The sequence below is a fragment of the Salvelinus fontinalis genome, chromosome 26 (genome assembly GCF_029448725.1).
Source record: "Salvelinus fontinalis isolate EN_2023a chromosome 26, ASM2944872v1, whole genome shotgun sequence".
Classification (NCBI taxonomy): domain Eukaryota; kingdom Metazoa; phylum Chordata; class Actinopteri; order Salmoniformes; family Salmonidae; genus Salvelinus; species Salvelinus fontinalis.
Window position 1 is genome coordinate 45,823,241 of NC_074690.1, and position 20,517 is coordinate 45,843,757.

Here is a 20,517-nt window from a genome sequence, read left to right on the forward strand (position 1 = left end):
GGTGTGGCTGAAATAGACAAATCCAATCATTTGAAGGGGTGTCCACAGACATTTGTATATATATTGTATCTAACAGGAAAAGCTGTGACATTATTATATAGAATAGCCTACAGATAAGGCATATTAGCAATATGAATAATATCAAGATTAATAATATTTCTATGTGCATTAAACAAAAAGAGATAAAAAGCATGTATTTCTGATGCTGAAGAACAGATTTCAAGTGAGATACAAGCACTGCTTATAATTTCCAATGGAGTTAACAGTGCAAAAGATGACTGCATTACCTAGAACATCCTTACCAATAAATCCACACTAGGTTGCGTCCCAAACGGCACCCTATTCACATTGTAGCGCACTACACTTAACCAGGGCACATAAGGCTCTGGTAAAAGTAGGACACTATATAGGGAATAGGGTGCCATTTGAGACACACACGAAATGTGCCTTTGCAGAGGCTCTGGGTCTCTAACGTGGACTTTCCGTTTGCAGTACCAACACATTATATTATTTCCATTTAGCTCAATCCAATCTTTTTCATCCACCTCGGTCTGCCGAACTGAAGACTAGCACGTAGCCTAATCCACGCAATCCAGCAAAACATCTATAGCAACAACCATGTAATCATATAGAAAGCCCCTATATGATTATAAAACATATTCTCTCTGTTGGTGTGTGTGTGTTTGCCGATGCACTGTTTGTAGGCGTAGGCCTATATCAATGAAGATGACTATTACTAAGTCTCTAATACGGAAATTCATTGCCGAAGACGTAATATCTATTTTCTAGCAACTAAATCCTACCCTGTATGACAGGAAACCACTCCACTAGCTTCTATGTGTCTGATAGTACATCATACAGGCAACGCAGCAGGTAGGACTAAGCACGGTACGCTGATGTTGATTTGATAATAATGTACTGCTGCTTAGCGCTGAACTCTTCATTTTCTCTACTGACTCTCAACATCCACTTCACACGCACACACAGACACACACACTTTGCACGAGAAGAGCTTTCCATTGTCTGATGGTGAAGAGCAACCACATCATGACAAATCTGCCAGGGATGGGATGTGGTGATGGTGGAACAGACATATAAACAAGCCTGCTGGCGTAAGGTGGATAGTCCATTCCATGACTCTTTCTGTGTAGTGTGTGTGTGTGTGATTTGATTTTTCTATCCTTGTGGGGACCAGAAGTCCTCACAAATCAAATTTGATTGATCACATACACATGGTTAGCAGATGTTAATTCGAGTGTAGCGAAATGCTTGTGCTTCTAGTTCCGACCATGCAGCAATATCTGACAAGTAGTCTAACAATTTCACAACTACTACCTTATACACACAAGTGTAAAAGAAATGAATATGTACATGTAAATATATGGATGAGCGATGGCCGAACGGCATAGGCAAGATGCAGTAGATGGTATAGCGCACAGTATATACATATGAGATGAGTAATGTAGGGTATGTAAACATTAGGATAGTAAAACACGTGGCCGGTCCTCACAAGGAAAAAGGCTATTTTAGGCTTAGGGGTTTAGGTTTAGGGTAACAATTAGGGTAAGGGTTCAAATTAAAGTTAGATGTTAGGTTACGTTTTAGGGTTGTGCTCGAGACCACCTAAAGCGAGACCGATTCAAGACCAAGACCGGCCAAAATCAAGTCCGAGTCAAGACTGATACCGGAAGGGGGACGAGGGGTCCAAGACAGAGACCAATAAAATGTGAGTCCAATTCAAGAATATAATTTTAATTGTGTCAAAAAAGAATTGTAATTGTCCAGTACTTCCGTGTTCATATTTCAGAACATGTGGATTCTTTAAACCAGGGATGGGCAACTAGGAACTCAGCCGGGGTCTCAACTTACTGTTGAGAGTTAGAATAGTAGAATACACAAGGTGCAAGTTCAACATGTGGATGTGCATCAGCAGTTTCTCTCTTGCTGCAGTATAACAGTCACTCAATTAGCCCTATGTCAGCTAAAATGTTTTAGTTAGTCCACCGGCCAGCTAATAAAACCTGCAAACATTTGTCCCCACCCTATGGTCGAATCTCAAGTTCAACTGTCAGAGTCAGTTGGAGCGCCGGTGTGCAATGCCTTCAAATCAAAGGCCTGCAGTATAATAGGCTAATAGCCACACCACACTAAAACCTTCACAAAAGTTTTCAAAACGTTATTAGGATCATATCAAAAGTAGGCCTAAGTCAAGTCATTGTTTGTCGGAAAAATACGAGCAAGATACTGTATTATATTGCGGCAAACACAACATTACATTCAGAATGAAATAAAACACTTACGAACACAAACGTTTTTAACAGGCTATATTGCAGCAATTACCAAGTAAGGCCAGTGCCTACCGTATCCAACAAATGACAGCAATAAGCTAATGATATTTATTTTACAACAGGCCTACTTATAACTTATCTTACACTAAACTGTCCAGAGCACACAATTAAAAATATTTTGGGGTTTCTACTCGTCAATATTACTTACTAAAACTGTTGTTACACTAAGGTTTTTATTCTAAGAGAAACAAATGTTCTATTATAATTCCATGATATTCTTAATTCAAAGGTTTGGCGACACTTAGAAATGTCCTTGTTTTTGAAAGAAAAGAAACTTTTTTTTGTCCATTAAAAATAACATAAAATGAATCGGAAATACAGTGTAGACAGTGTTAATGTTGTAAATGACTATTGTAGCTGGAAACGGCAGATTTTTTTATGGAATATCTACGTAGGCGTACAGAGGCCCATTATCAGCAACCATCACTCCTGTGTTCCAATGGCACGTTGTGTTAGCTAATCCAAGTTTATAATTTTAAAAGGCTATTTGATCATTAGAAAACCCTTTTGCAATTATGTTGGCACAGCTGAAAACTGTTGTTTAGACTAGTTGAGTATCTGGATGGAGCATCAGCATTTGTGGGTTTGATTACAGGCTCAAAATGGCCAGAAACAAATAACTTTCTTCTGAAACTATTCAGTCTATTCTTGTTCTGAGAAATGAAGGCTATTCCATGCGAGAAATTGCCAAGAAACTGAAGATCTTGTACAGCGCTGTGTACTACTCCCTTCATGGAACAGCGCAAACTGTCTCTAACCAGAATAGAAAGAGTGGGAGGCCTCAGTGCACAACTGAGCAAGAGGACAAGTACATTAGAGTGTCTAGTTTGAGGAACAGACTCCTCATAAGTCCTCAACTGGCAGTTTCATTAAATAGTACCCTGCAAAACACCAGTCTCAACGTCAACAGTGAGGAGGCGATTCCGGGATGCTGGCGTTCTAGGCATATTCTTCAGGTAATGGGCACAGCCATCTTTGACTTCCTTTATTTGCATTATATAGTGAATGGCATTCTGGGATGAGGGAGTTTTCGCTTGTCGAACATAAACAAACATGGCTGCCATCATAAAGAATTTAGCTGCGGTTAGTTTAGCTAACACGCGTCTCTTTTCTAAACAATATTACATTTCTCCCTTGTTCAAGTCTAGCTGTTAGGTCGCTAACTTATGTTAAAAAAAATGTTTTGCATGGAATGAGTTTGTCTTTGGATGTGTTCCGTGTGATGTTTGGATGATGAAGTTCGCATTTATCTTTAACAATAAAAGGTGAAATTGAGAAATGAAGTTGGGAAGACCTTTATTTCCCATCAGTACAAAACATTGTTGAGATGCTTTTCAGACAACAATGCTGCTTAGACACGTTTGCTGCACCATACGTTCTGTTGCTACTATTCCAATCACATATTTGCGATTGATACGCTGCCGGGACCACTCAACAATGATCACAAATATGTGATGGTACATGCCAAAGGGTTTAAGCCGATTAAGCCAATGCCTATGCGCCAGAAGTTTCTCCCGGTCTTTCTCTTTTGGCTAATGAAGGCCAAGTTTGACACGTGGGTCACCAGACTCTTCGCGTACTTGGGCGGAACTGTCCGAGGACGAGATTAAGTCTAGGTTAGCGTGGGCAAGGCTAGCTACAGTTTGAATGGCTGTCAAAGAGCCCGGCATCAAGCTGTAGGATGGGACCGCTGGGACACTAGAAGCTGGCAGCTAGTCAGTTGAGTTGATATTTGAGTGGCACAGACGCCAAATGGCACCCTATTTCCTATATAGCGCAATATTTTTGACAATGGGCCTTGGTCAAAAGTAATACACTATAAAGTAGTGCTTTATAAAGGGAATAGGGTGCCATTTGGCACAGACCAAGAGTGGAGAAAGCGTTGCTAGAAGCTTGAAGCTTGACTGAACCACTGGGGTGGGGACTGGGCTGGGAAGGAGTTTTGTCCAGGATAGCCTAGGCACGAGAGGTGATCTGAGAGGTGATCTGTAACGTCTGCTTCCAACTCACACTCTCAAACACGTAGATCCCCTGAACGCAGCTCACTCTCGTGATCCCAATCACCTGAATTCTGATCGCCTGTTCACACACCTGATAGGTCATTTACACACACACTATTGAGCTCAGTTCTTTGTACCGCATCATTGTGAGGTATTGTTTGTTTTGTTACACGTTCTATTCGGAGCTCTGTTTATTTCCGTATTAGTCCTCCTGTGTATCGTAGTTTTTGGCCATCCTCACTAACGATGCCTTTTTGCCTATTCCCTGCCTGTACTTTTGCCTATCAGATTTCCTGTCGTTAACCTCTTGACTGATCTCCAGGACTACGTTATTAGCCTTTTCCCTGCCTATACTGTTACCTTTTTGGAGTCCCTGTGTATGACCTTCTGCCTGTCCCTGTCCCTGGACCCAGCTACCTGCCTCTTCCTGTGGTCCTTTACTAATAAACACCTGCTGTGCCCTGCGCTTGAAACCAACACTCTGTCTCCCATCGTATTCATTACATGATCACAATCATTCTGAGTTTGACCTCACAAGGCACTGCACACGGTGCAGGTTAAAAGTGATTCCCCTTACAACAAAATTAAATGATGTGTGAATTTGGTAATTCAATTGACTCTGACTCGAGCACCTAACTATAATGTTCAGTTGGTGGGAGGATGAAATGTAAATGTTTGAAGCCTTTGTACTGTACTACATGGGAGAAAAATAGAAAGAGGGTATTACTGTATGTATACAGGAACAATAATCCTCAGCCTAGCTGTACAAGGACTGCTGCACTGTTATCCCCAAGGGGCATGCAGTCTGTCACAGTGTTTTCACTGTACGTTTAACCTGGCCGCATCCCAAATGGCACCCTATTCCCTACATAGCGCACTACTTTTGACCTGAGCCCAGTGCACTATATAGGGAATAGGGTACCATTTGGGATTCGCACTCTAGTTACACAATGCAGTGCAGAGTGGGGGAGAAGGAAGGAAACGCAAGGACAGGCAGGACCCTCCGAACGCAGTTTAGCAAATGTCAGACGCATTCAGAGAGCCGTCTTCTAAAATGTCACCCAGACGAGGAGGCAGGAGAGAGGTGAAGCTGAGGGGGGAGATACGGCGATGCGTGCACGCAGCGAAGAATGCCACGCACATACATAAATAAAATTAAAATGACAAAAACCATGCAGATGGCTGCATTGAAAGTATGAGAACCAGTCTTACGTTTGCAGTACACACCCGCTGTGAACTAACATTCACAATGGCAAACTGACTCACACTGACAAACAAACTAAACCAAACACAACACAAACAATGTGGTAACCAATTTGAGCCAGGAAATAAGACGCATGTTAACCAGATATTTCAGGTACCTTTGAAAACGTCGGAGGGTCATTGCACACGCACATGAAGCTGAAGTGTTATGTCTTCCGAAGAGAATGTCAGTGTCTTTCAGCCTATTAGCACAGTCTAAACATTGTCTGCGACCCTATGGGCCATGGTCAAGTAGTGCACTACACAAGGAATAGGGTGCCATTTGAGACACAGCCGTTTTCATGAATGGATGACACTGAGGATGGAACATTGTACAGTATGTGGAGTAAATATTCCATGCCTCCTACTGCCTCCCTCTCCTCTTCACCTGTCTTCCCCACCTCCTCTCTGCCTCCCCTCGCCCCGTCTATTCCAGCGGAGCAGACAGATGCCTCTGGGCTCCAGTCCCGTTAAACCTCTCACAAAGAACACCTGACAGAGTTTGGTCAGGAGGATTTTATAACCGTTTCCTCCGTGGCGTGAGCGTGCAGCAAGGCCTTCAGGACAATTATCTTAACGTGTTTCGAGGGGAAAAAGTGATACCCCTTTCTAATGCCATTTAGCAGAATAACCTGGACACAAGCGGTTCCTTCCTACCTCTGTTTGTATATAGTAGAACTTAGCCCAGCTGAACACCTAACCAAAAGGGGAATGGACATTGGGATCTAGCATGCTATATAAAGCTCAGCCAAAGAACTCTGGTCAAAAGTAGTGCACTAGCCTACATGGGGAATAGGGTGCCATTTGGAAAACAGACATTACAGTTAAGGCATTACATGTATACTATACCAGGACTTCCTGCTAATACTAGTAGCCACACTAGTAGCAAGTACCCTTGCTTCACAGAGCCTGATAGCTGATGATGTCTGTCTGTTGCTTTGATAGCAGATAGTTTACCAAACCATGTAAAAAGTTAAGAGAAACCCAGGGAAACCAACCAGCCATTCACATCCTGCCATGACAGACCCACCTCCTCTCTCCCTGACAGCACACACACACGCTCACACAGGCACAAACTGCCAGGTGTATAGTTAGGCCTAGGTAGGGAGGTGTGAAGGAGGACCGGGCTCTCACTAGTGATAGGGGAGCTGGGCTGTAGTGGAGCAGGTTGAGAGCTCCCCGGTGTCCACACCACTAACGATCTATCGTGGTCCAAACACACCTACACAGTCGTGAAGAGGGCACGACAACGAGGCTGAAAAAATGGCATGAGCTCCTCAAAATGTTATACAGCTGCACCATTGAGAGCATCTTGACGGGCTGCATTACTGCTTGGTATGGCAACTTCTTGGGATCCGACTGCAAGGCGCTACAGAGGGTAGTGTGGATGGCCCAGTGCAACACTGGGGCCGAGCTCCCTGTCATCCAGGACCTCTATACCAGGCGGTGTCAGAGGAAGGCCCTGAAAATTGTCAAAGACTCCAGCCACCCAAGTCATAGACCGTTCTCTCTGCTACCACACGGCAAGTGGTACCGATGAACAATTCTGGAACCAACACGAGTCTGAACAGATTATACCCCCAAGCCATAAGACTACTAGATAGTCTGGCTAGCTATTTGGTTAACTAGTTAACTATCTGCATTGACCCTTTTGGCACTAACTTTTCTTTGTCATGACATACTTATCTCTTACTTTATTCCTAGTTATATGTACATATCTACCTCAACCAACTCGTACCCCTGCACATCCACTCTGTACTGGTACCCCTTGTATAGCCAAGTTATCGTTACTCATTGGATATGTGTTATTACTTTTATTATTACGTGTTATTACTTTTCTATTATTTCTCTATTTTCTTTCTCTCTGTATTGTCGGGAAGGGCCCGTAAGTAAACACTTCACCTTTAGTCCACACCTGTTGTTCACGACGCGTGTGACGAATACAATCGTATTTGATCCGACTACAAGGACATAAAATACAATCGTATTTGTCAAATGCACCAAATTCAACAGGTGTAGACTTTACAGTGAAAAGCGAGCCCTTCCCAACAATGCAGAGTTTAGAAATAGTAACACGAGAGGAATAAAAAAAAGAAAAACATGGAGCTATATTCAGGGAGAACCAGTACCAGATCAATGTGCAGAGGTACGAGGTACAGTTTGTGAGGTAGACATGTACAAGAAGGCAGGGTAAAGTGACTAGGCACCAGGAAAGACAATAATAATAGTAAAATAAAGAACAGAGCAGCAGCAGCAAATTATGAGTGTAAAAGTGTGTGTGTAATGTGTATGTATGTGTGTTTATGTTGTGACGGTCTGCGTGTGTGTGTTATGCATGTGTCTATGTAGTGTATGTGAATGTTTGGCCGTTTTGTGAGGGAGTGTCAATGTAGTGTGTGTGTGTGAGTGAGTGTGTCTATGGTTTGTATAAAAAGTCTAGCAAGTGTGTGTGGGGTCAGTGCAGATAGTTTGGGCACCCTTTACTGACTATTTAGCAGTCTGGCTATTTAGCAGTCTTATGGCTTGGGGGTAGAAGCTGTCTCGGAGCCTGTTGGTCCAAGAGCCGATGCTCTAGAACCGTTTTCCGGACGGTAGCACACTACATATGTACACTACATAGGAAATAGGTTGGCTTTTGGGGTGCACATACACTTCAGGAACTAGAGAGCGTATGGTATTCTCCAGGATACATGAAAGAGAGCAAATGTTCCAGATCTTATCCACTCAGCAGGAAGGTAAACCAAAAGAACAACAAAAACAACATCCACAATGACAGAGGACAACTCTGAGGGGCGGTAAATATTGTGTGGAGACTGAGAGAGACAGATATATAGGGGGAAACTTTGTACCCAGACCCAATCACCTAAGTGAGTCAAGATGTGTTATGCAACTGGGCCCAGGGCCCCTTATTCTTTAGCCCACTTTTAACCCATAGTGGGTTTCTTTCAGACAAAGACGACACACACGGTAGGCATACAACGTTCTCCTAACAGCCTCATCAACACAGCCTCCGCTGACACACACGCATACACATCCACCGCTGACACACACGCATACACATCCACCATCAACACAGCCTCCCCTGACACACCCTCTGCTCACATCACCTCTGAAGAGGACATTTAGCTGACATAACCTCCAATTCAATACCACACATGTACACACACATGCGCGAGCAGACACACACTCACGATTGCACGTGCACACACACATATAATATACTCTGCACACACACCCTGCAACATAAACCCATATTAGGCCATGTCTTTCGATCATCAATCTGCTCCCCCAAAACAACAAACCGTTCCAGTGTTCTGTGTCCCCCCACACACACACACACACACTCCCAGGGGCCTCTTTGTAGAGTACAGTACCCCTCACCCACCCCTGTCTGGCCCTGATTAATGTCCTCAAAGACAGGATCTTCATCCCAAATGGCACCCTATTGCCTATGTAGTGCACTACTTTTGACCAGAGCGCATGCAAAGGAGTGCACTATATATAGTGGCAAGAAAAAGTATGTGAACCCTTTGGAAATACCTGGATTTCTGCATCAATTGGTCATAACATTTAATCTGATCTTCATCTAGGTCACAACAATAGACAAACACAGTCTGCTTAAACTAATAACACACAAACAATTATACGTTTTCATGTCTTTATTGAACACACCGTGTAAACATTCACAGTGCAGGGTGGGAAAAGTATGTGAACCCTTGGATTTAATAACTGGTTGACCCTCCTTTGGCAGCAATAACCTCAACCAAATGTGTTCTGTAGTTGCGAATCAGACCTGCACAACGGTCAGGAAGAATATTGGACCATTCCTCTTTACAAAACTGTTTCAGAACTATTTCAGTTCAGCAATATGCTTGGAATGTCTGGTGTGAACTGCTCTCTTGAGGTCATGCCACAGCATCTCAATCGGGCCGGGCCACTCCAGTGGGTGTATTTTCGTTTGTTGAAGCCATTCTGTTGTTGATTTACTTCTGTGTTTTGGGTTGTTGTCCTGTTGCATCACTCAACTTCTGTTGAGCTTCAATTGGTGGACAAATAGCCTAACATTCTCCTGCAAAATGTCTTAATAAATTGGGAATTTATTTTTCCGTCGACGATAGCAAGCTGTCCAGGCCCTGAGGCAGCAAAGCAGCCCCAAACCATGATGCTCCCTCCACCATACTTTACAGTTGGGATGAGGTTTTGATGTTGGTGTGCTGTGCCTTTTTTTCTCCCCACATAGTGTTGTGTGTTCCTTCCAAACAACTCAACTGTAGTTTCATCTGTCCACAGAATATTTTGCTGGTAGCGCTGTGGAACATCCAGGTGCACTTTTGCAAACTTCAGACATGCAAAAATGTTTTTTTGGACAGCAGTGCCTTCTTCCGTGGTGTCCTCCCATGAACACCATTCTTGTTTAATGTTTTACGTATCGTAGACTCGTCAACGGCGATGTTAGCATGTTCCAGAGATTTCTTTAAGTCTTTAGCTGACACTCAGGATTCTTCTTAACCTCATTGAGCATTCTGTACTGTGCTCTTGTAGTCATCTTTGCAGGACAGCCACTCCTAGGGAGAGTAGCAACAGTGCTGAACTTAATCAATTTATACTGATGAACATCAAGGCTTTTAGAGATACCTTTGTAACCCTTTCCAGCTTCATGCAAGTCAACAATTCTTAAACTTAGGTCTTCTGAGATCTCTTTTGTTTGAGGCATGGTTCACATCAGGCAATGCTTCTTGTGAATAGCAAACTCAAATTTTGTGAGTGTTTTTTATAGAGCAAGGCAGCTCTAACCAACATATCCAATCTCGTCTCATTGATTGGACTCCAGGTTAGCTGACTCCTGACTCCAATTAGCTTTTGGAGAAGTCATTAGCCTAGGGGTTCACATACATTTTCCAACCTACACTGTGAATATTTAAATGATGTATTCAATATAGACAAGAAAAATACAATAATTTGTGTGTCATTAGTTTAAGCACACTATGTTTGTCTATTTTCGTGACAGATGAAGATCAGATCAAATTTGATGACCAATTTATGCAGAAATCCAGGTAATTCCAAAGGGTTTACATACTTTTTCTTGCCACTGTAGGGAATTGGGTGCCATTTCAAACACAACAGAAAGCGGCTGGGCTGAGGCAAAGGTGCCTGCTGCTGGGAGGACTCTCTCTCTTCTTCCACCCACCCACCCACCCACTTCTCTCTCTCTCTCCTTCTGTCTCTCTCTCCCCCACCTCTCCTTCAGTTTCCCTCCCTCCACCAGTTTCCCTCCCTCCGCTCATAACTCAGCAGATAGCGGCACCAAAACCACCCTATCTGCTGTTAGCACTAGCTAATGATCCCTCATTACGCTACATCACAGCTCCTCTATACTGTCAACTCCCCAGCGAGCCCACTCTAACACTGAGTCCTTGCCTCTCCCTGTTACTGTACTGTATTATGGTTTGGGATAATGTTAGTGAACCCTGTTAGTGAAGACAAATGACCTGTCTGTTTACAACAGACATCACAATAGAAACTACTGTATTTCCATGACCACCACCAGGAAGACATAATGCCCAGAGGAGCTAAGACCCGAGGCATAGCTAGTGAGATTTCAAATGATTTCCTGGAGTGCCTCTCTAACTGTGTATTCTTTGCAGAGGCTTCCATAATAAAGAGCATGGGAGGATTTGCAAATGAGCTGGTGGAAACAAGGAGAGGGTTTCCCACCAGCTGAGTGTGAAAGTATTCTCAGTATTATTGCCCGTGAATGGGCTCTTTCTTCTGCCTCACGCTTTCAAAGGTAGGAGGGAGGCCAGTCAATGGCAAAGGTAACTAGGGATGCGTCCAAAATGGCACCCTATTCCCTATAGTGTGCACTACTTTTGACCAGGGGCCCTACTATATTCCCACCATAAAGGGAATAAAAGTGCCATTTGGGACATAGGGGCCTTCTTGGGCCTTCTTTCACTCTAAATCCAGCACACAATAGCTTAGCCTAAGCCATCACAAGACCCAATAATGCACCTATAGGCTATTGCTGGTATTCAGGTGACTGAATGAAGCTAGTTTTTTTCTTAATCCTTTATTAAACTAGGCAAGTCACTTAAGAACAAATTCTTATTTACAAACGACAGCCTAGGGACACTGGGTTAACTGCCTTGTTTGGGGGCAGATCGACAGATTTTTTACCTTGTCAGCTCGGGATTCGATCTAGCAACCTTCCCAGTTACTGGCCCAACACTCTAACCACTAGGCTACCTGCAGCCCCTGCTAGTGTGTGTGAGAGAGAGAAGAAAAACATGTTCTTTCTGGAATGAAGTTTCTCAAACAATAACGTGGTGGCCTCTGGAAGAAATCAGTCCAACCCACTCTCAAATCCTTCCAACTGTGCTAACTCAGAGTTAAGATAAGCCTATAGTTTGACATGATCAAAAGCCTACCTAGGCCTATACTGTTCTGGTAACAGCGTAAAACATTGATCACGGCCTAGCTGACGGGACATTAGAACTAGGCCTACAACTGGATGAGATCTCTTTCAGAGGGTTGGGAATTAACCTATGTTTATAATCCTAGCCCCCGTCCCCAAAGGAGTCCTTTTGCCTTCTGGTAGGCTGTCATTGTAAATACGATTTTTGTTCTTAACTGACTTGCCTAGTTCAATAAAGGTTAATAAAATCTATAATAATAAAAAATCACTCGGAACTAAATGGAAACCAAAACAGAGAAGGACTACTATTTGAACGTGTCCAATAGGGAACCATTGTTTTCGTTTTTCTGTTGCAAAACATATTGTTACAGTGTGCACTGATGAATATGACCCTGCAGTTCCGTATTTTATATCACTTGAGAATTTAGGATTGTTAACATGAATATAAATGTTCCTGTAAACCTAATACACAATAATAGCCTATATTAGCCTATTTCATCTGAATAATTAAGCCATCTCTCACAAACAAGCTGGACAGTAATAACCTAAGTGTTATCTGGCTAGTGGCTACATAATTTCATTACAACACAAAATACTCACAATAGGGAACAAGTGCTTAAAGCAAAACTCCACCCAAAAACTATCTTTTGGTATATGTTTCATTAGTCCATTGTTGATATCATGCCAAAATGTTTTGCATGTCAGCAATCAAGTTTTCAAGATGGGTACCTTTCAAAATACAGAAATATTGCCGGAATGATGCATTTTGCATCATATGTGGTATTTTGAAAGCTAAATATCTTGAAAACTTGATTGCTGACATGCAAAACATTTTGAGACTGTATCAATAATGGGCTAATGAAAGAAATACCAAAAGATAGTTTTTTGGCGTGGAGTTTTCCTTTAAGCCTTGCCACACATTAATTCATGTAAATTCACCAACCATTTCGAATCCCACCGTACCTTCGCCGCTATGCAATCTGGTTTCCGAGCTGGTCACGGGTGTACCTCAGCCACGCTCAAGGTCCTAAACGATATCATAACCGCCATCAATAAAAGACAGTACTGTGCAGCCGTCTTCATCAACCTGGCCAAGGCTTTCGACACTGTCAATCACCGCATTCTAATTGGCGGACTCAATTGCCTTGGTTTCTCAAATGACTGCCTCGCCTGCTTCACCAACTACTTCTCAGATAGTGTGTCAAATCGGAGGGCCTGTTGTCCGGACCTCTAGCAGTCTCTATGACGGTGCCACAGGGTTCAATTCTCGGGCCAACTCGTTTCTCTGTATAAATCAATGATGTCGCTCTTGCTGCTGGTGAATGTCTGATCCACCACTACGCAGACGACACCATTCTGTATACATCTGGCCCTTCTTTGGACAATGTGTTAACAAACCTCCAAACGAGTTTCAATGCCTTACAACACTTCTTCTGTTGCCTCCAACTGCTCTTAAATGCTAGTAAAACTAAATGCATGCTCTTCAACCGATCGCTGCGCACACTCACCCGCCCCTCTAGCATCACATTTACATTTTTACATTTTAGTCATTTAGCAGATGCTCTTATCCAGAGCGACTTACAGTAGAGTGCATACATTTTATTACATTTACATACAGAGACAAGGATATCCCTACCGGCCAAACCCTCCCTAACACGGACGACGCTATGCCAATTGTGCGTCGCCCCACGGACCTCCCGGTCGCGGCCGGCTGCGACAGAGCCTGGGCGCGAACCCAGAGACTCTGGTGGCGCAGCTAGCATTGCGATGCAGTGCCCTAGACCACTGCGCCACCCAGGAGACCATCACTACTCTGGACAGTTCTGACTTAGAATATGTGGACAACTTCAAATGCCTGGGTGTCTGGTTAGACTGTAAATTCTCCTTCCAGACTCACATTAAGCATCTACAATCCAAAATTAAATCTGGAATCGGCTTCCTATTTCGCAACAAAGCCTCCTTCACTCATGCTGCCAAACATACCCTCGTAAAACTGACTATCCTACCGTTCCATGACTTCGGCGATGTCACTTACAAAATTGTTTCCAACACTCTACAGTACTCAGCAAATTGGATGTAGTCTACTACAGTGCCATCCGTTTTGTCACTAAAGCCCCATATACTACCCACCACTGCGACCTGTATGCTCTTGTTGGCTGGCCCTCACTACATATTCATCGCCAAACCCACTGGCTCCAGGTCATCTATAAGTCTTTGCTAGGTAAATCCCCGCCTTATCTCAGCTCACTGGTCACCATAGCAACACCCACCCGTAGCATGCGTCTCAGCAGGTATATTTCACTGGTCATCCCCAAAGCCAACACCCCCGTTGGCCGCCTTTCCTTCCAGTTCTCTGCTGCCAATGACTGGAACTAAGTGCAAAAATCACTGAAGCTGGAGACTCATATATCCCTCACTTACTTTAAACATCAGCTGTCAGAGCAGCTTACCGATCGCTGCACCTGTACACAGCCCATCTGTAAATAGCCCACCCAACTACCTCATCCCCATATTGTTATTTTTTTTTGCTCATTTGCACCCCAGTATCTCTACTTGCACATCATCATCTGCACATCTATCACTCCAGTGTTAATGCTAAATTGTAATCCGCCCTGCAATCCGTCCTGGCATGCTGTCAATTAACTTCTGGGTAACATCCTGACTGATGGCAGCCCATTCTTGCATAATCAATGCTTGGAGTTTGTCAGAATTTGTGGGTTTTTGTTTGTCCACCCGCCTCTTGAGGATTGACCACAAGTTCTATATGGGATTAAGGTCTGGGGAGTTTCCTGGCCATGGACCCAAAATATCAATGCTTTGTTCCTCGAACCACTTAGTTATCAATTTTGCCTTATGGCAAGGTGCTCCATCATGCTGGAAAAGGCATTGTTTGTCACCAAACTGTTCCTGGATGGTTGGGAGAAGTTGCTCTCGGAGGATATGTTGGTACCATTCTTTATTCATGGCTGTGTTCTTAGGCAAAGTTGTGAGTGAGCCCACTCCCTTGGCTGAGAAGCAACCCCACACATGAATGGTCTCAGGATGCTTTACTGTTGGCATGACACAGGACTGATGGTAGAGCTCCCTTGTCTTCTCCGGACAATTTTTTTTCCAGACGCCCCAAACAATCGGAAAGGGGATTCATCAGAGAAAATGACTTTACCTGATCCCGCAGCTGAATCAACTTTAGGAGACGGTCCTGGCGCTTGCTGGACTTTCTTGGGCGCCCTGAAGCCTTCTTCACAACAATTTAACCTCTCTCTTTGAAGTTCTTGATGATCCAATAAATGGTTGATTTAAGTGCAATCTTACTGGCAGCAATATCCTTGGCTGTGAAGCACTTTTTGTGCAAAGCAATGATAACGGCACGTGTTTCCTTGCAGGTAACCATGGATGACAGAGGAAGAACAACGATTCCAAGCACCACCCTCCTTTTGAAGCTTCCAGTCTGTTATTCGAACTCAATCAGCATGAGGGACTTTGATCAGATGAATTGCAATTAATTGCACTCTTCATAACATTCTGGAGTATATGCAAATTGCCATCATACAAACTGAGGCAGCAGACTTTGTGAAAATTAATATTTGTGTCATTCTCAAAACTTTTGGCCACGACTGTACATAGATTTTTCTATTGTTTTATTGACTGTACATTTTGTTATTCCCATGTGTAACAACTCTGTGTTGTTGTTTTTGTCACAGTGCTTTGCTTTATCTTGGCCAGGTCACAGTTGTAAATAAGAACTTGTTCTCAACTGGCCTACCTGGTTAAATAAAGGTAAAATAAATAAAATGAAATGTAAATCAAATCAAAGTAAATTTGTCACGTGCGTCGAATACAACAGGTGTAGACCTTACAGTGAAATGCTTACTTACAGGCTCTAACCAATAGTGCAAAAAAGGTATTAGGTGAACAGTAGGTAAGTAAAGAAATAAAACAGTGAAAAGACAGTGAAAAATAACAGTAGTGAGGCTATATACAGTAGCGAGGCTATAACAAGAGGAGGCCACGCAAAACCCAGGGGAGAGGAGCCATTTCCCACCTTCCTAAACACACACACACACACACACATTAGCCACAACAGCCCCTCCCCCAGTCTAGATTCACCTCCCCTTTACCATAAAAGTAGAGAGGTGGGGTTTGTTATTCTTCAGCACCATTTCATTAAAGGAACACATACGCACGCACACATACATACATACACACATACTGTATATACACACACACCCTCAGGGTCTAGGATAAGGGGAAAGTGAAATTTGATGTCTCAGGTCACAGGTCAATCAACACTGTTACTGTGGCAAATCTCTGCCATTGAAAGTGTGAATTAACCCCTTTTATAATCAACTAGGCCCATTTAGCCAGATGCCAGTTGCAGCTACATCAAAGTCAAAGCAGAATGGCTTTAATTTAAATACTCAAAACACACTGTTAAATAATGAATATCTAGACCCCACTATCAGAAACGGTTTGTAACATCTAGGCAGTCATTGAGGGTGTGACTTTACACGTGGATTTGGCTCGTCTTTAATCAGGTGCAATAGTCCCAAATGGCACCCTTATTCCCTATTCAATAGAGTACTTTTCACCAGAACCCCATTGGCCCTGGTCAAAAGCAGTGCACTACACAGGGAATAATATGGTGCCATTTGGGACATGGACAGTGAGTCTAAGTGAAATCCTAAGCAGCTACGGGGCCAGTCCTGAGAAGGCTGTGTTTATACTGTGAAGTATGTTAACACGAGCCCACATTCCTCTATTCCCAAATTGTCGTGTTAAAAGTACAGCCTCGGCAGAGAGGCGTGACAAAAGCAGCGCGCTTAGGGATGGCCGGCACCTGTTAAACCCAGCCAGGACACACACACACACCGTCCTCCTTGCTGCCAGTTGCTGAACCTGACGCCCTGATTCTTACAGCTGCATGGGCCATAATATCAGGTTCGAGTCTCAAATGGCACCATATCCCTACATAGTGCACTATATACAGAATAAGGTGTCATTTGGGACGCAGCCCAAACCTTAATCTGTCAAGGCAGGGTACTGAGCAGCCTTGGTTCGTATAAACTGTACCTTAGCAGGAGGTCTTGCTCACACACCACACACACACACATCAATGTGCTTGCATACTAGTCTCTCCAACAGCTGGTAGAATAAGTCCCAAAATCGGAAGCAAGCTATGATACCATAATTGGCTACAAGATGGAAATAGCAGCTTAACTACAAGATTCAAGTACCCGAGAAGAAACAGCATCAAGGTAATGAAAACATCCCCCCATGTACGGAGGAGAGACACCACGTGACACCCTGCCTGCTTCTAACATCTTTTGATTTGCTACTGGGGAGGGAGAGCTTCATGAAATAACCCTGTTATTTTCCATTATTACGCATCAATAACGTAAGCAGATCACATCAGTCCAACATGTAATTAATTATTTCAAATGTAGGCCTAACGCAAATTATTAATACGAAGCGGGACAATGTTTATTTTTCAAAACAATAAAAAATGACAGAATGACAAAAAATAACACCGAAGGGTTTAAAACATAAGGTGTAGGCTAAAATAAAACATTATGAAGACGTGCACCTCAACCCTATGGCCCGCGGTCAACCGTCAAATGATCGTTGCCCGTCATAGAATAACACTAAACATGCCTTGCTATCATAAATGACACGTGATCGAATAGACTGGATATATATTAAAACAATTTAAAAAATGACGCAGTAATATAAAAACGATATAGTTCGAGGCACCTTCATAGGTGTTGCATCACCTTGCATACCTGGCCGTCTCAACATAAAAAGCAGCAGCCCCGCCTTCACTGCAGTAACGGTACACACCGCCATTCCATTCCATCGACCCACTCGGAAATTGCGTAACGATATCATTGAAAACAATAGATGGAAAACATTTAGGTGTGTGCTGTCTGTTTCACAATATTGCGATCTATTACTGGAAATAACGGAGTCATTCGCATTCGCATTCGCAACCGCCTTGTGTACTGCTTTCCTTTTCCGTCACAACCTATTCTTCCCTTGCCCGCACGGTGACACACACACAGGGCGGTAGGCTACACGAGAGTAGATTATACATCACTTGTTTCGACAAAAAGAAAAAGAACGGAACAAAAACCATCACAATCAAACATCAACAAATTGGACATCATCATGCATGTTTATGAGTTAAAAACCCCGCGAGAACAAAACCAACAGTGAGAAACCAAGAATCTACTGACGCTGATATGCACGGATAAACTAAACAACCATTCATGTTTTTCTACCTGCACAAGTTGCCATTTGCTGCAGCGTATATTGGAGTCTTTTCCCACGTCTGCTCTAGAATGAAGATAGGTTTAAAATAAACAAACACTTTCCCGCAATCTGTGCCAATAATACTGTAAAGATAAATGCCGCAGGTAGGGTTTTATAGGAGGACATTTGCGAGCCCCGTTTTCACTGTTCAGGTGAACATGTTGATGGCTCCTGCCTGCGCACGGACGCTGCCTGGGCGGCACGGCGCTCAGCTCTGTGTCACATCTTGTGTCGTCAGCGGCCACAGGAAAAGGTGCTTTCCTGTTTCCAGCCCTCATCTCACTACTCGAATAACGGTACTGCCTATAATATTTTATTGGCCGGTAGGTAGAGTGAAAGTGAGGAGGATAGGTAGAACACAGGTAGACACCCTCCAATGAGAGGGAGCTACTCTTTTCTGATCAGATCTAAAGTGGAATCCGAGCTACAATCATTTGCTGACAAACGTCATAAAAATCAAGTGAATGATTAGCCTACATCGAAAAAATAAATTGCCGTTCTATGCTATTGTAGGTAAAATGTTGTTAATTTAGCAAACTGAGTATCATTAGCCTGTTTATGCTCATGTAGCAATTGAACTATTCAATAAATAAAAAATATTTCGTGCAGTGTATTATTTATGTGTTCTGTTACCTTTCATTCACGTGAAGTTTGGGTCGTTAGACAGAATGTCCAGGCTGCGTTGTTGCTGCTGCATAACTCGATTCCTTATATAGACTGCAGCAGTTGCTCACACACATAGGAAGGCTATGGGCTGTGTGACGCCCATTTCTTTCATGCATTGCTTGCACCACCCAGAATAACAGGTAAGTACTAGCCTCGGCGATATATCAGCTTCTCTTCCACATATTAAAATCATCACAAGCTATTCAACAAGCTACATTTGAGGACTACCATGTAAAGTAAAACGGATCGGGTTAAGACCAAAACAAAGTTACGCTACCTAAAAAGGAGACCACGAGAAGCCCGAGTGTGATGTATTCAAATCTAAATGAACAAAAGTGGACTAATAAGACAATACTTTGTACAACACAGATCTCCTACCTGAGCAAACGCCTCGACAGCAATGCATCAAACAGTGTTGCGTGCGGGATAATAGAAGGGGCTGCTGCCCAAGTCACAACACAAGCCCGATTAAATGTATTTTATTTATCTAATAATATAGGCCTAATGCAAGTCCGGATTGACATGCAACTAGTGAGTCTACAAAGTCAAATGGAAGAATATACTATGCATTCAAATAACTCTGCTACCTGTAGCAAAACACGACAGACTAGCTATTGCCATTATCTCGTAATTTTTCAGTAAAATTACAGGTGGCTGAGTTTAACTGAACTGAATGTCTGGGTTAGCAAGCTGATAGCCTGTTAGCTTAGAAGTTTTTGTTGAGTAAAAGCGTAGCAAACGACAGGATTTCTGTTTACAAGTATAACACATTGCATCTCGTCTCTTGTAAAAACAAGGTGACAAGTGACCGTAAAAGAAAATTGGATCGAGGAACAAAATCAGTCTCGCACTCAAATCCACGGGATGAGAGGTGCGTATAACGGTACGCTCGAGCAGTGCTGCTGCCCTAGGGGGAGAGAAGCGAGCCAGGTATAACGGTACACACCACATTTGAATATACGTACTACTTTCCAGCACTTCAACTCCCTAAAACGTGGGTCAGAAAAGTCCCAAAGTCGGCGAACACAGTTGAATGAACCCAAAAGTACGTAGTCCATCTCACTTAATCGTTTCCCGTCGGCTTACGGAGTTTGGCTTACCGTTATTCCTCTTCGGGTTCGCCTGTTTTCTGCGCTTACACCTGGGGCCATCCGCCATGATCCTTTCGCTCTGTCTGAATAATGCCTGCCGGGGCGAGTCACCTCCTCTCTCGCCACCTCCCCCCGTACCCCACTCCTCTCTCCACTCCACCTCCCTCCCTCCCGCCTCTGCACCTGGTTTACGACACTTTCTGCTTTACGACATCACCTTCTCCAGTCTCCTAACCTGCTAAATCATTTCTCTTAACCTGCAGCGTAAATTCGAACCTGCTACGAAGAAGTCACTTCGGTATCGAAGTGGCGTGAAAAGAGTGTTTCCCCACTGCTAACACCCCAGCACATGGCCCATCTCCCTACTGGTAGCACATAGAGTCCACCCCGAGCTTTTGCTTTCGCCGGACTCTTGATCGTTTGCTCCTGTTGCCTGAAAATATAAG

The 20,517-nt window shown here is 43.4% G+C and overlaps 1 protein-coding gene across 4 annotated transcripts in view; it reads right to left on the reverse strand.

The window, feature by feature from the left end:
• Positions 1-20,214, reverse strand: part of LOC129824451 (zinc finger E-box-binding homeobox 1-like) — a 97,871-nt gene extending 77,657 nt beyond the window's left edge. The window contains exon 1 of one of the 4 annotated variants that reach the window (XM_055884131.1): positions 20,081-20,214. In XM_055884131.1, the coding sequence (XP_055740106.1) occupies positions 20,081-20,138 (58 nt within the window). In that variant the 5' untranslated portion in view covers positions 20,139-20,214. Of the gene's footprint in view, positions 1-17,785; positions 18,217-18,283; positions 18,602-18,947; positions 19,043-20,080 lie in introns of those variants that run through there. The other 3 variants (XM_055884130.1, XM_055884129.1, XM_055884128.1) reach the window with 3 other exon arrangements.
• Positions 20,215-20,517: the final 303 nt, after the last annotated feature.